Source organism: Gasterosteus aculeatus, chromosome 8, assembly GCF_964276395.1.
Source record: "Gasterosteus aculeatus chromosome 8, fGasAcu3.hap1.1, whole genome shotgun sequence".
Taxonomy (NCBI): domain Eukaryota; kingdom Metazoa; phylum Chordata; class Actinopteri; order Perciformes; family Gasterosteidae; genus Gasterosteus; species Gasterosteus aculeatus.
The window spans coordinates 20,690,394-20,706,993 of record NC_135695.1 but is presented as its reverse complement, the minus strand read 5'-3'; the positions used below and the strand labels follow the sequence as shown (position 1 = coordinate 20,706,993).

General features: G+C 43.6%; 2 protein-coding genes across 2 annotated transcripts; one reads left to right on the top strand and one right to left on the bottom strand.

The window, feature by feature from the left end:
- The first annotated feature begins 506 nt into the window (after positions 1-506).
- On the top strand, positions 507-9,753 carry LOC120824205 (uncharacterized). The gene is made up of 5 exons (XM_040184861.2): positions 507-1,819; positions 5,646-5,742; positions 7,227-7,380; positions 7,655-7,788; positions 8,790-9,753. Coding segments are annotated over exons 1-5 (714 nt in total). The 5' UTR covers positions 507-1,492; the 3' UTR covers positions 8,792-9,753.
- Positions 9,754-12,783: 3,030 nt separating this feature from the next.
- On the bottom strand, positions 12,784-14,482 carry LOC120824040 (T-cell acute lymphocytic leukemia protein 1 homolog). Its single transcript, XM_040184597.2, has 3 exons — positions 14,165-14,482; positions 13,681-13,745; positions 12,784-13,463 (listed from the first exon to the last, which is right to left on the bottom strand). Exons 2-3 carry the CDS (start codon positions 13,724-13,726, stop codon positions 13,090-13,092), a joined length of 420 nt encoding a protein of 139 aa, XP_040040531.1. The 5' UTR covers positions 13,727-13,745; positions 14,165-14,482; the 3' UTR covers positions 12,784-13,089.
- Positions 14,483-16,600: the final 2,118 nt, after the last annotated feature.

Sequence of the window (16,600 nt, the reverse complement as noted above, 5' to 3'; positions counted from 1 at the left end):
TATCATTATTTTATATTATTATCTCTGTTACTAATATTTATGCATTATTGCCTTTTTATTTATTATTGTTATTTATGTTGTCATTGTTTTTATCATGACAGTTGGACTCTAGGTGTGGCCCCGGTGGGGGGGGGGTGAGGGAGGTGACGGGGGGGGGATTAACCCTCATTAGAGGTGCTCCTGGCAGGAATGACAGATGTTTATAAAGGTGTTGTTTGCTGTTTCCAGGAGTGGCGCTCTGAGCCAATCACAGCTCATGCAGGCAGGGCGGGGGCGGGACCTGTGCCAGCTGTGTGACAGCAGCGAGCAGGAAGTCAGGAAAGAGCGAGAACTGTTGTTGAACGAAGGATCACTGTATTTGTCTTTATTGTGTCTTTTTGTGTCTCTACTTGTGTTTGCGTGTCTCTTCTACTGTCTTTACTTCTGTCTTTACTTCTGTCTCTTCTACTGTTTCTTCTACTGTCTTTACTTCTGTCTCTTCTACTGTTTCTTCTACTGTCTTTACTTATGTCTTTACTTCTGTCTCTTCTACTGTCTTTACGTCTGTCTCTTCTACTGTCTTTACTTCTGTCTTTACTTCTGTCTCTTCTACTGTCTTTACTTCTGTCTCCTCTACTGTTTATTCTACTGTCTTTACTTCTGTCTCTTCTACGGTTTCTTCTACTGTCTTTACTTCTGTCTCTTCTACTGTCTCTTCTGCTGTCTTTACGTCTGTCTCTTCTACTGTCTCTTCTGCTGTCTTTACTTCTGTCTCTTCTACTGTCTTTACGTCTGTCTCTTCTACTGTCTCTTCTACTGTCTTTACTTCTGTTTCTCTTTTTTATCTGTTTCTGTTTCCTTAAGTTTCATTTTTGGGCTGCGATCGTTTTACGTTCTGCTGCCAAAAGAACTGCATAGTTTCTGTTCCGGAGTTCATCCAGGTTCATCGTTGTGAGGCTGAGAAACAGAAACAGAAAGCCTCAGTCTACACACACACACACACGCACACACACACACACACACACACACACACACACACACACACACACACACACACACACACACACACACACACACAGTGCACATGGAAAGTTGTGTCAATGTGTGAGACTTTCCTGTTGATCGTCCTTTCTGGGCACGATAGCGAGGAGGGTGAGGTCTATGGCGGGGAGGCCGCGGGAGGTGGGGGTGGAGCGTGGGTGGAGCGGGTGAGGCAGGGGGTGTGGTCCTGTTCTCTGCCGTCACCCCGTGAGGGAGCCCCTCCCCGAGTTCCTGCTCAGCCCGAAGGGAAAGTCCACATCACTCCGACCTGAGAGACTCACTGAGAGCAGCTGCCGGCTACACCGCTCGTCTTCGCCGACCTCCACCTCTACACCGATCGTCTTCGCCGACCTCCACCTCTACACCGCTCGTCTTCGTCGACTTCCACCTCTACACAGCTCGTCTTCGTCGACCTCCACCTCTACACCGCTCGTCTTCGTCGACCTCCACCGTCGTCTCCATCCTTTCCCTCATGGCCGCCGCATCCAAGTCCTCCCAGATGGTGAAGAACGTGGTGCTGGCCCTGCTGACCCTGTGGTCCCTCATCTCCCTGGTCGTCATCGTGGTGTGGGCGACGTCCCCGGACCTGAAGGGCTCCGCCGCCTGCCGCGCCGAGCTGCAGGAGGCGAAGGAGAAGATGGAGGCGGCCAAGGTGGTGTGGAGCAAGAACAAGGTGGCTCTGGAGGAGAAGCTGGAGGTGGCCAGGGAGGAGCAGCTCCACCAGAGTGCGGAGATCCTGCGGCTGGTGGGACGCCTCGACGCCACCAACGCCACCCTGGAGGAGTGCCGGCAGGAGAAGGTGAGGTTACCTCCTGAGGCGATGATGTCATCGCTGACTCCTTAGAAGAGAGAAATCCCCTCAGCAGGAATGAAGGAGAGGAACTCTCGTCCTTATCCTGATACAAGGTTGAAGTGGAAGGTTAAAGTTACAGAGCTGAGGACGGAGGAGTTTGTCTCCTACGTGTCTCAGATTTTGTAAATGTTTGGAGATATTCGGATGTGTTTCATTTTTTTACACAGAAAAAATGTCAGCGTTGGATTTTATGAAAACATATTTAATATTTAAAAAAGCAGATGTTTTGATTATCGTGACAGGAGTTAGTTCACCGTGTTTAGTTTATAAATCTGGAGAAGTCTGAGACGGATCATGGTCACATGCTCTGCTGCACGCCGTCTCCCTTCAGATGAAAACAAACTCCATTTCGCGTGTTTTACTTTCAGTGCTCACACGTTGTTTTGTCTCCACGTTTTTAACTAACTAACTAACTGAAGGTCGGACGAGGCCGACAGAAGGTTATGGATGAAACATGGAGAACAGACGATGTGAGACCAGATGTTTCTATACTGAAGTTATAGCGAGTAAACAAACTGATACTGAAAGTAGTTTTGTCTTCAGACCAACGCCCAAAATTATGATTATAATTATTAAAAAATGCCCCGCCCACCTCGCCAAACCGGCTTCCATTCGTCAGCTCCCTCAGCTACATTCCAACAGTCTTCAGCGGTTCATCTGAAAGCATCGAGAGTCTAAGTAGTCCAGTCTCAATAAGTGATTCCCCCCTTCACCCTCCTCCTGCTGCTCCTCTTTACTCCAGTGGAGATCTTGAGTAGTTCTCCCTCTCAGTGGGCCAGTGTTTAAACTGAGAAGAATTTAGTAGCTCTCAACATTTCCAGCTTAATTTCGTAAGAGTTGTTGGTTGGAAAAAGTGAGTGTTTTCCTCCCTCTCTTCCCCCCTTGCCGGTTGGTCCTGACTTATTCCTTGTCTCCTTACTTCCCCTCTGGTCTACTCGCCGCCTGACCTCTTTATCACTGCTCCTCCTGTTAGAGTCTCCTCATCGCAGAGGCTTCTGGAATATTCCTATTTTTTTATTTATGGAAACGGAGAGAAAGCGAGCAAACAGTTGGCTGCCAACCGACGTGCGGGAGAGATCCCACGGCTGGTACTACGTTACCCAGAATCCCCTGCCAGCAGTGCATTCCAATCACGCCTTGGCGCTCAAGAGCCCAAAAGAAAGTTCTGTTCTTGTGAAACATCGACAGTCACTTCACTGTGGAGTCAATGAGCTTTCAGTCGATTGTCTTCTTCCTTCTCCATCAGGTAGATGATGATGATCCATCAGGAGTCTTTGTGTTCCTGTGAGTGTAGATACAATATTCTGTTTGAGCTGGTGGTCTACACCACCTGAAGGAAATATCCGTCTCTTTATCTGCTAAAGAGTATCCAACCAGGTAGTCTACATAGTACATGAGCCAGCAGTCTACATAGTACATGAGCAGGTAGTCTACATAGTACATGAGCCGGTAGTCTACAGAGTACGTGAGCCGGTAGTCTACATAGTACCTGAGATGGTAGTTTAGAGAGTACCTGATTAAGTAGTTTACATAGTACCTGAGCAGTTAGTCTACAGAGTACCTAAACAGGTAGTTTACATAGTACCTGAGCCGGTAGTTTAGAGAGTACCTGATTAAGTAGTTTACATAGTACCTGAGCAGTTAGTCTACAGAGTACCTGAACAGGTAGTTTACAGAGTACCTGAGCCGGTAGTTTAGAGAGTACCTAATTAAGTAGTTTACATAGTACCTGAGCAGTTAGTCTACAGAGTACCCGAACAGGTAGTTTACAGAGTACCTGAGCCGGTAGTCTACATAGTACCTGAGACGGTAGTTTAGAGAGTACCTGATTAAGTAGTTTACATAGTACCTGAGCAGTTAGTCTACAGAGTACCTAAACAGGTAGTTTACATAGTACCTGAACAGGTAGTTTACAGAGTACCTGAGCCGGTAGTTTAGAGAGTACCTGATTAAGTAGTTTACATAGTACCTGAGCAGTTAGTCTACAGAGTACCTGAACAGGTAGTTTACAGAGTACCTGAGCCGGTAGTCTACATAGTACCTGAGACGGTAGTTTAGAGAGTACCTGATTAAGTAGTTTACATAGTACCTGAGCAGTTAGTCTACAGAGTACCTGAGCAGGTAGTTTACATAGTACCTGAGCCGGTAGTCTACATAGTACCTGAGACGGTAGTTTAGAGAGTACCTGATTAAGTAGTTTACATAGTACCTGAGCCACTGATTGAATCCACCTGAAATCACGCTGATGACCACGTGACCTCAGGCGTGACTCAGCACAGAGCGGCCCTCTTTAACCCACTGCATGCTGGGTACATTTCCCCCCTCTGATCACAGCAGAGCCGCTCTTCATCTGTGAAACTGGGAACCGCTTGTGATATTTGCAGGCGTCCTGTGGTATTTGGAGGGAGTGGATCCACTCTTACAGTCTCAGTCAGCTGGTATCGATCTTTAATCTGTTTGTAAGAGGTTGGACACGGTTTCCTGTTCAGTGTTGTTCAACTTTCATAACGAAGAGGCCCGCCGCCGCTTCCTGTGCATCAATTCCTGTGCATCACTTCCTGTCGGTTTAGCCCCAAATCATCAGTGAGAAAATCCCCAAATGCTTCAGAGAGAATCTGTCTTGAAAAGGTAGAGAGATTTACAGCAGTAACTTAATGAGGTTTAATTCACTAAAATAAAACAAGTAAAAAGAATGAAACTTGGATCAGAGCGTGTGGGGAGATGTTGACTCGATGGTGTCCTTGGTTCTTGATGGAGGTTCTGGAGATGCTCGAGGACGGCCCTGGAAGGGTTTTCATGGGTCCTTGAAGATTCTGGCTGTCCTTGAGAAGCTCCTGCAGGTTGTTCAGGATGTATCGTGAGTCTTTGAGTCAGACTCAGGGTTCTTTCAGGAGGTTTTGAAATGTTCCTGACAGAAACCAGTCAGATGATGATGAGTTAGCTTAGCACATTAGCATTATTATCCCAGCGAACACTGCGTGTCATTATGGTATCAGAAGCCTCTCAGTGTGGAGACATTTGTTCGGGCTGTTCTTCTAGGAGCAGGAGTCTGTTTAAAGAGCCGATCTAACTATAACCGCTGAGTCAGACCAAAGGAATGTTTTAAAAGCCGTTCTCAGCGTGGAGACGTCCTGCTCTCTATCACCACCTGATCCCTGAGGGAAGCCTGGCACTGCCTGGTTTGGGTGGGTCCGGTCTGGTCCGATCAGGCCTTGTCTGTTTGGTCCTGGTCTGGATAAGCCAGGCTGTGCCTGGGTGAGGGACCTCCTGAGCAGCTTCATGATACACTTTAGGCTGAGCTCTTGGATCTTGGACCAGAGGAGCCGCAAATTAAGTATTTGAGAATCGGTGAAGAAGAAGAATCTGGTTATTTCTCTTTTTCTTTCTTGATAAGTATATAAGTAGATGATGGTACAGATGAAAAGCTTTAAACCAGACGATGATGGGACTGAACCAGTGGAGCGAGTCGGACTCACGCGGACATGACTTTCATGTCAGCGCTGTTCTTGGAGTCCAGGTGCCAAAGAATCCCCTGAAGCTGGTCACACAGCAGTGCTACCAACGTCTCTTTTTAGATACGAGGAGTACCGGGTGGGAACATCCGACTGTTCCACAAACAAAACTGTTCTGGCTTCCTTTTTTATTGCGCTTCGACTTTTTGTTGTCTGTGTTGTTTCGACTTGTTTAAACTTCGGTCCAAATTTACCTTCCTCGCTGCGTTAAACCATTGAGGTCTCGGGCTGAAATGACGTCTTCTTCTGTGGTGCTGCAGGTGGTCCTGAACGGAAACATCAGCGTCCTGCACGAGAGGGTGGAGCAGCTCCGTCAGACGGAGGCCAACCTCACGGCTCGGATCGGCCTGCAGGAAGGTAACGCTCGCTGTGTAGGAAAAACCTCATCACTGCCATGAAAGGAGACCTTCTCAGCGGAGCCACTGGCCGTATTCTTAGCTCCCCCCCCCCCCCCCCCTCCTGTTACCACGGCAACCAGTGAGTCAGAGTAAATAAACACACATGATTGGCTTGCTGAAAAAAAAATAGGAATGTGTGTTTTACTCTAAGAGAGAAGGTCTCCTTTAATTATCAGAACACCACACGTATAGAAAATACCCCTCGTTCTAAATTTAAATCTATTTTATAATATGAACACATCCACAAAACAACTTTAACATAAATCTGTAAATACTGTTAAAAAAAGAAAATGTACGGCAAGAAGAAAATGTTCAGATATGGAAACAAAGTGAGGAAGAAAAGTCTAACTTTTGCATAATAACAGATAAAAGTTAAGGAGTAAAAACATAATTAAGGAATACTAGATGAAGGAAAGGATTATTAAATAATTACTTATTTACAAAAGGCAACACTATAAATAAATGGAACTGTAAAGAAAGAAGATGTAGCTGTTAAAAGCAGAAGATGTGTATTATTTATTGAGTTAATAAGATATTAGTAATTCCGTTTTGCATTCACAATGATGACAGACTTCTTAAACTTTGAGCGAATAACAGATATCTTCATGAGTAACAGTCTCCACCAGCAGGAACGGGAGCGTAATGGGAAGTGAGGAAATACTCTAATGAAGTGAGTTCCTGCTGTGAATAGTCGGAGGGAAGCGATGAATTCCTGTATGAAGCAGATATGAGAGAAGCATTGTGTTTCTGATAAACATCACTCTGGAACAGGAGTCACACACTTTTAAATATTCACCACCAAACAGCTCATTTAGTTGTCAAATAAGTTGTTTTACTCGGTGCAACGGTGCTTCACATAGTAAGTACTACATTAAAGTACTACATGGACAGATAGTTATGTCAAAATCATAGCTGAGCCTCGTTTTTGAGAAATAAAATATCCCGTGGGATTATTTATTAATATAAAAGTAAAACTTCTGGACTCAGTAAAGCAGAAAGCTCTATTTCCTAACGTGTTATTTCACCTCTCACCGTAGTGAACGTCTTCTTATGTCAGACCTGATGCAGGATCAGATCCAGGATCAGATCCAGGATCACGTCCAGGATCAGGTCCAGGATCAGGTCCAGGATCAGGTCCGTGATCCTGGACCTGAAACAAACTCAAGTACAAAAACACAAGAGCCGGCGGCTGAGCGGCTCGCCCTCCGTCCCACCCGCCTCCTTAGTTACTGTTGCTACCCGTGAGGCTTCCCGTCACGCCACACGGGCCTCCCCCTGCACACCTGTCAACACGTCGCCATGACAACAGGCAATCAGGAAGGTCGTCAGGAAGCGGCTCATCGGAGTAAAAGCTCGAGTCCGAGTCGGGAAACCGGAGCGAACTTTGACTGTAATTGAATTAGTTCGGCTGGAGACGGTGACGGTCTACTTCTGTCCCCTCAGAACACATCGAGACCCTGCAGCAGAACCTGACCCAGGCGGGCCACCGGGCCGAGTCCCTGTCCAGCCTGAAGGCCGCCGCTGAGAACCACATGCAGGCGGCCCAGAGTGAGACCAGCGCCTGCAATTCCAGGAAGGAGTTCCTGCAGAAACAACTGTGAGTCCACACCCGCCTCACCTGGTCAGGTGACCAGCACCTGTTTGCTTTACCTGTACCTCCAGCGGGGACCTGTAACAGACTGTAGGTGGAGCGTGTTTAAATGAGGTATTTCTTCAATGATGTTTTGTGAGTCAGGTCATAGAACCTGGTTGAGGGTCTACACCTGAATGATGGGAAGAGACTGGACTGGAGATCTGTGATCTTCAGATTGATGCGAAGCTGATCAATAGATTCTGATGAGGCCTGTGTGTGTGTGTGTGTGTGGACACAGTCAGAAGTGCAAAGACGGGGTACCTGAAGCTACTCGGGAGCCGCAGAAGACGGACCTGTCCTCCTCCACCTCGCCCCTCTCTGGTATTCCTGCGCTGACGCTGCTGACCTGCAGCTCTCTGCTTCTGATGACCTGTAAGGACTCGTAGTCACTCACACGGTGCACAAAAACGCCTCCCTTACTTTTTACTGGGAAGTTTATTTCCTTAAGATGAGTGAAAAACAATAATGCATTTTTATTTTTTTTGCTGAGTATTTATTTTAGTCAGGAATCCGATCTCACATCAGTGGACTAAAGAGTAACGGACAAAGTATGAGCCGAGTTAATTCCGATCTCTGATGCCGAGTTTGAAAGTGAAATTTGTTTGTGATCCATTACTGAGGAAACGGTTTGTTCCTCAGCAGAGAAAAGAGCAGCTCCACCTGCTGGGAGGAGCCTGTCACGGCAGTATTATTAAGCATCATTATACCACTGAGCAGAAACACGTGCAGAGAATAATATATAGATAAGATATAGAATATAGATAAAAGACTTAAACAATATTTACAGTTCATTAAAAATATATTAGGTTAAAACCTTTTTTTTTAAAACAGTTATTTATTTTTAATGTCAAAAATCATGTGTGAAAAAAAGTAAAAATATATTTGGTCGAAAAATGTTTTGAAAAAAAAAAGAAAAATAATATGGTCTTAAAATGATTTTAAAAGAAAGTAAATATATGGTGGAAAAATGCTTCAAAAAATAAAGTAAAAATGTATTAGAGAATTGAAATAAATCATATGGTCAAAAAATGTTTGGAAAATAATAGACCATTTCCAAAAATGGAAAAGGACGTAAAAGTTGGGCCGAAAAATGTTTTGGAAAGAAAATTTAAATAAGTAATGTCGATAAAAAAAATGTTGAAAAATGTCAAAATATATGGTCAAAAATGTTTCTTAACAAAAGTCAAACTATTAAGTGGACAAATATTTTGAAAAAAGTCAAAAATATTAGGCCATGGAAATAAAAGTAAAATAAATATTAGGTCCATAAATGTTTTGAAAAGAAACGTTAAATAATGTTTAAAAATGTTGGGTATTCTTTCCGATTGACATTCTACAGGTTTTCTACATAAAGTGTGTCGTTGTGTTTTTAGGAGGTCAGCGAGGCGGCGACCTGTCGTACGGCGGCGAGCACTGTATTCCAGGACGGAGGCGGAGCCTGGACGGACCACATGACTGCTGTACAAACATCCTGTCTGCGTAACAAACACACAAAAAGAGATCGCCATGGAGACGCTGGCACGATGAATGATTGGACAGAAACTTTGCTTTGACTTGAACAGCCGACACGTTTAAAGATTTTTAAATGCGTCTTCACCACTGAGTTTTTTTAGTTTATGTCTTCATGAAGCTTAACGACTGCTTTTACTTTTTGCTGCTGCTTCGTCCTCTTAAATATAAAAAAATGAAATCCTGACTTTAATGGAAAATAACTTTCTGTCGAGAGAACATTACCGAATGTATTTCACAGGACAATATTTCCCTCTGAGATGTCATTGAGGAGGAGTATAAAAGGGCCCACATTCCAAATACTGAAGTAAAATACATCAGAACTTTAGTTCAGAACAGTTCCTTGAGTCTATGTACTAGTTTACCTTCACCACCACACAGCGGGGCTTTCAGGGACATCGGAGAGTTGAGAATTAGCTACTGAACAAAGAACCTGAGAAACAGAAATAACGAATCAGTAATATTTTGTGTCATGAATCAGGACTTTGTTCCCAGAATGCAGCATGTTTTTTCTGTTCTTCATGCCCTTTTAATACAGTTGAAACATCTGGGTCTTTATTCAAAGAGGAAGTTAGGCTTTCACAATAAGAGCAGACAAGATGACTCAAACCCAAAAGGTCCCTGTTTGTACCCGAGGGTTAAATCCGACCCGATGTGTTGAGTGAGCTGAAGTCCGATCAATAACTGATGACGTAATCGCAACACACCGGAGTCTTGAACAGCTGATCCACAGTCCGCTAGACTGTGAAGCAACGACTCGACTTTTAGAAGCTTTTAGAACAAGGGGGTAGGAGGGGTATAAAATAATAAAACTGAGTTTCTAAACTGTTTTCTTTGTCTTGATTTGATTTCAGAGTCGAACAGAGTGAACTTAACATCCAGATCATTAATATCTAATATGTATCAGTAACTCTCATCTAATAACTATCAATAATACTGTACATTGGTCACAGTACTTTTACTTTAAGCACATTTTTGTACGATGTCAAGTATCCGACTACTTCCACTTTTACTAAATACTTCCTATAGCGGCGTAATACAAACACACAATATCTTCTATTCAGTGTTAATAAGAACAATATTTCCCAATGAGATGAAGCACAAGCACACAGCAATACTCAGGTCAAGTACCTGTACCTCAGAAAAGTACTTGTGTAAACGTGTTTCAGGTGTTATTACACTGTGTACAATATTAGTATATTAAAACACACCTGATCGTGTTTATTGATCTTTCTGTGAGAGTCAGCGAGGTTTGATTTCCCACAGTTCAGTCGGTCAGGATCAACTCTGATGGAGGGTTAAGAGGTCAGGAGGGGGCGTGGCCTGCCGCAGTAACGAGCCAATGACTGATAAACATCTCAGCCAATCAGACGGCCCCGAGAGAGACGACAACAGCAACAGGTCCCAGAGGACCGGAGGGGCGTATTTCAATTAGTGAGTGTGGTGAGTGTGTGTGTGTGCGTGGGTATAGGTGTATGTGTGTGTGTGTGTGTGTGTGTGTGAGCATAGGTGTGTGTGTGTGTGAGATAAGCGCTCGGTCTCGGTTCCCACCTCTGTTTCTCTTTATTGTCTCAGTATCACTATCTGATCAGAGGCCTGAGAATGATTCTTCTGTGTCTGTATATAAACACACACGCATAATACATGCTACGATACTGTGTCTTCTTATCAATGTATTTGTATATATACAATATTTTTGTATTATTATTCTTTTAATTATTATGTCATCACAAATCATCTCTGTTATTTCAGTATAGAAGGAACAATAATCTGGAACGGCGAGGAAAACATTCAAGTGTAACTGCATTAACTGATACTTGTTATAATACTTGTTCATTTGTAGTTTCACATTGTTGGATATTTTACTGTGTGCAGTAATGTGCCAAGTACTTATTCCGCCTCTTTGATCGTCTCTGGGAGGAAGAAACATTTCTCTTTGGATAAAATGGGACAATAATGAGAGACAGAGGTGGGAACTGAGACGGAGGAATCATCTCACAAACACACACACACACACACACACACACACACACATTCACACACTCACTAATTGAAACACGCCCCTCTGCTCCTCTGGGACCTGTTGCTGTTATCGTCTCCCTCAGGCCGTCTTATTGGTTGAGATGTTTATCAGTTATTGGCTCCACGCCCACTCATCATTGGCTTGTTACAGTGACAAGCCCCGCCTCCTCCTGACCTCATAACCCTCCGTCAGATTTGGCCCTGACAGAGCCCAGGATCTGAAGTCTGATCACATCTCCTGGGTCCATTCATTCAACATGTTCTGTGGTTCTGGACCAGCGGACCTCGGTCCTTAAGGTCCTGGATGTGGGATAAAGGTTCAGGACTAGTTTGATCCTGGTCCAGTCTCTGTTACATCACCCACTAAACATTGGACGTCGGATAGACGTGCAGATCATGTCTATATTGGGTCCGTCGGTCCATGACCAATTCTGGACATCTGTTCGACGTCCATACTAGGTCCACTATTTGGACGTCCAACCATGACCCAACTTGGACAACATATTTACGTTAGAAATTTGACCTTCGAAGCGGGTAAGTTTTGTGGACGTCATCTGGACGTCAATGACAGGCTGTTTATTTACAAATATCAACATGTTTCATGATATGAATAGCCTATATTATTCACAAACATAATTTAATATGTGCATGCCTGTTTATTTATTCAGTGGGTAATTTTCCTGTTTTAGTGAAAAAAAACCTACTGAACAATACTAATAATAAAAAAATAATAATTTTATTAAATTAATAAATACATTTGAAGTAGCCAAGAGGGGGGGCGATGGCCACTGATCTCAAAATAACTAACAACAACAGAAAAGTCACACCCGAGGACGGGCTGGGCGGGTTAGAGAAGGTGTGCAGGGAAGCACAAGGTTGGTGGTTCGAGTCCAGGCTGCCCCATGTTCCATGTCGAAGTGTCCGTGAGTCCGTGTCCCTAATTGCTCCCCAGGCAAAAATGTGAAAAAGCTGTGGGTTTACGGTGTAATGTAATTCGCTCTGGATAAAAGCATCTGCTAAGTGACCTGTAATGTAATGTAATTTAAAAACCAGTTAACGTCACTCTGATTGGCTGAAGCAACACCATGTAATGATGCCACTCGGTCAAGGCAACACGCCAGACATTTCATACGATTCAGCGTGTTCGATTTCCTCTGAATTGAAGGTAAGTTCGATAAGCCCAGTGAATTCTATGTCCATGCCCTACATCGTAGCGAATGGCCCAGCACGCCTTAACGACACACATTTTTATTTTGCGTTAGCTAAACAAAAGGAAATTAACTGGTACAGAAAACATGTCCCCTACCTCTTAGTTATAGAAGTAGTATAGAACGTCTAAAATTAGTCTAAATTTGACGTTGAAAAGACGTCTAAAACGACCACATTTGTACTATAAATAGCTCTTATATGGAGGTCCCACGGACGTGAACATTCGACGTGCAGTAGACGTCACCTGGCGTTACAAAACAACCCCTTCAGTGGACCAAAATTGGACGTCCAAAATGACCTAGAAAAGACGTCACACTGACGTCACATTGCGCAGTGGGCATAGTCACGTGACTGCAGATGTCGATCAATCAGATAGACAGACCAGAGTTCCCAGAATGCATCATTGAAGCAGAAGGTTTCCCTTTAGAACTTTTACTGCAGACGCTTTAAGGCTTAATTCAGACCTGAGAAACACAGCAGTGTGTTCTGTAGGTGTGTTAGCGGTTAGCGGTTAGCACAGTAAAGTGTCTCATGCCCGATGTCCCTGAACCGACCAGAGGACTTTGGTCTCACACGGAACGTCTCTCCAGCCTCATGCATAGCGGAGATAATAACAACAACACAGCGTATTGAATCAATGTTTATTGATCTGTTCTTTCATAAACACATTTAGCATCACAAACAAAACACAACTGTAAAATCACCAAAAGTTCCTTCAACATGAAAGCAACTGGATCTGGTTACGGGTTCTTCCGCTGAGGCAGCAGAACTTCTGCTTCTCCGGCAGAACAGAGGACACAAGTCAACGTGTCTCCGGTAGTTCATAATACGATGTGAATATCACATGACCTCTGAGTCCAAAACATCAACATGTGTTTTTAAAGGACCACGTTTTAAACCAGTGCGGACTGGTCTCTGCTGGTCTCTGCTGGATCACATCTGTCCCACCAGGTGGAAGTACTGCAGGAGACCTCCACAGTCCGGATCCTCCGTCAGACCTTCTGAGTCTCCGTCGGCTGAGCTGGAGGACGGGGACATCGTCCCCTGAGGCCCGTCCTCCTCCTCTTCCCCCACGCTCCCGGCCCGGCCCCGCCGCCCCCCCTTGACCTCCTGGTCCGTCAGCACCTGGTCCAGGAAGGAGATGTACCTGAGGGCGAGGCGCAGGATCTCGTTCTTGCTGAGCTTCCTGTCGGGGGGGTGCGTGGGGATGAGACGCCGCAGCTCGCCGAACGCCCCGTTAACGTTCTGCTGGCGACAGCGCTCTCGGCTGTTGGTGGAGACCCGGCGGACCACCTGGGGGGCGGGACCTGAGGGGGGATGAGAAATGAGGGGGGTCAGCTGGAGGACAGATAACCAAGACGAGGACACCAGAACACACGAGGAAGAACCGACAGCCCATCAGAGCGCCTCCTAATGCTCTGATAATTATTCTTTATTGTAAATATATACTCTGCTTCATATGATTGTCACTGATTTGAACATTTTTCATAAGAAGAAGGAATCTAAAATAAGTTTTAAACGTACCGTCACTGAGGTTGATCTCATATGGAAACGTTCTTTGTTTCATCATCAAGCTTTGAACAGGATCACTGCAGACACAGAGACAGACGAGGCAATTACTCATTTAGTATTTCAAAGTAGTACAAAGTTAAACATCAATTCGTGTAAAATAGCTTTTCTTTCATCTTTTCGCTAAGGAAAAAATATTTTGTGAATATAAATGTCCTTCAATTGAGAGACGAAATAACAGAATCATGTTTTATTGACAACATCTGATTAGAAAAGAAACTATGAAGACGTGTGAAACAATAAACCAAAAATATTGATAATTAATCATTAAAGAAAAAATCAGGGACTCACATAGAAAGAAAAACAACACAATATTTTAAAATATGTATGAAATGAAACTAAACCCGTGTCACCTACAAGTTTATCTCGGACTGAGAATCGGGTTGAAATAATGAAAACGTGTCTTATTTTAACAAAACAGTATGAGTGACGTGCTCACCTGTGGAGGTGCAGGAGGTCCGGGCAGGACGCGCAGGACTCGGTTCGGGTCTCGCTGGAGGTTCCGCTGCTCTCGGCTGCAGAGCTTCACTGCGCGCGTCTTTTATACTGAGCCGCGTCCCTCTGTGCGTGTCGTGACGCCGCGTCGCCATGGAAACCCCATTAACGCTGACAGTCCCATTAGACCCAGACGGACGGGAGGTCCCAGGAAGCGGCACCCCAGGGACCCGCCGGGGGCCCGCCGCTCCCCCTCCCCGCTGCAGGAGTCGTGTTATCCGGCGTCTCCTCCTCAGTCACGAACCAGCCCCCCCCACCCCCCCCCCCGCCCACCCCGCAGGAAAACCAGTGCAGACAGAATCTCACATAAAAACCATTGTGATTTATAGATCAATTGTTTTTTTGCTCAAAGATGAGGTGAATTGGCGAAAAATCCAAATAAAATAGGTAATACAATTAGTAGTTTTAATATTATCTTATTATGAGTAGACAGTTGTTGTATAATATTATATAATAACAGAAAATGAATGTAGATTATGAATATTCAAAAATATGATATATTAGACATGATGTCATGATTATTAGGTGCGACATTAAAAATATGAACAGTAATTCATCATTAAATGGATACTTATTACTTACAATAATGACTATACATTTATGCGTTACTCGATACTCTGATACTGCTTTACTAGTACATAATTTATCCTGTTTCAGAACCTTTTTGTTTGTTCTGTACGTTCAGCTCGAAACTATCCTGCTTTTATTTTGGTAGGATGCACCTCTGTAAATTGGGTAAGTGTGTGTACTGTGAGAAGCTCGTGCTGTGAGTAGACTGATAAAAGTGACTCTAACTACCGGAAGTGGTCATTCTCTTTTGGTTCTGGAAATGTTCGATCAGGTGGTTGAAAAGCTGCTGAACGTTATCAGCTTCCATCTGCGTCGTGTTTGCGGTTCGTTAATTGTCTGTGTGAAAGTACACGCAGTTCATGTAGTGAAGTAAAAGTATTCATTGATCAGATAAGTTCTGTTTCCTGTTCAATATTCCTGCTGCATGTAAATGATTTCTGATAGACATCGGTGCGTCTTTTTGAGATCCTTTGTTTTTCTCTGAGAACTTCAGTTTCGTGACCATGCTTCCTCCAGCTGATCCAACAGGTAAAAGAAGCATTCAGTTAATCATAAACATCACAACACATCTGGAGCTATGTGGTTTTACAAGGACTTCAAACAATACAATCTTTACCTATGAGATGAAGCCTACAGTTACAAGTACAATATTTCCAATATGTGGTTCACTAGAACTGTCAAATAATATACTAGTATAATTTCTAAAATAGAACCGCTGGGTTATTTAATGGATGCGGTTCCTGCTTTATCCAACAGGGGGCAGAACTCACCCGCTCAAATTTATTTATTCCACAAACATTCAGCGTTACAAACACATTTTTAAGAATATTAAAGCTTTTATTTTTAAATAATTAAATATTCGATAGTTTTCCCAGTGTGAATTTCAAATGTTAAAACCAGTGAAAACTAAATGAATAAATCAATTTAATTTATACATTGAAGAAATCTCCTAATACAATTATTAATTATTATTATTATTATTAATCAAGAACAACAATCAATAAATCTATGTGACGTCTTCTAATTTATTCTCGACACCAAACCAGGAAAATAATTTAAGTTATTTTATTAATATATACTAATAATGTTATTCAATTTATGTTCTGTACTGATTCCGCTGGAGGTTCATTCATTACGACATTGTAAAAATCAATATAACACATGCAGCCAATCAGAAACCAGAGAATCCTCTTTAACATTGAAAGTCGTATTAAACCAAAGTTCATCAGGAAAAGAACCAACAAAAAACTAAAGGAATAACAATAACATGTGATAAATGCAACAAAAATAATGAACTACTACTTTTTTGTGTGCTTTCTCCCCTGGCAGGTCTCCGTAGATTGTGGTTCCTTCTGGACTCTGGTCCTGACACCTGCCGTGGCCCTGCTGACACCTGCTGCTGCCATCATCATCATCATCATCATCATCATCACCATCATCATCATTATTTTAGATATTAATCATATTACTGTAAACCATTAACCAACATTACCCTCTAGAGTCTTGTGCTCTCCCTCCCCAGGCTTCTGTGGACGGTGGTTCTATCTGATGGTGGTTCTATCTGATGGTGGTTCTATCTGACGGTGGTTCTATCTGACGGTGGTTCTATCTGATGGTGGTTCTATCTGATGGTGGTTCTATCTGACGGTGGTTCTATCTGATGGTGGTTCTATCTGATGGTGGTTCTATCTGACGGTGGTTCTATCTGACGGTGGTTCTATCTGATGGTGGTTCTATCTGACGGTGGTTCTATCTGACGGTGGTTCTATCTGATGGTGGTTCTATCTGACTGTGGTTCTATCTGATGGTG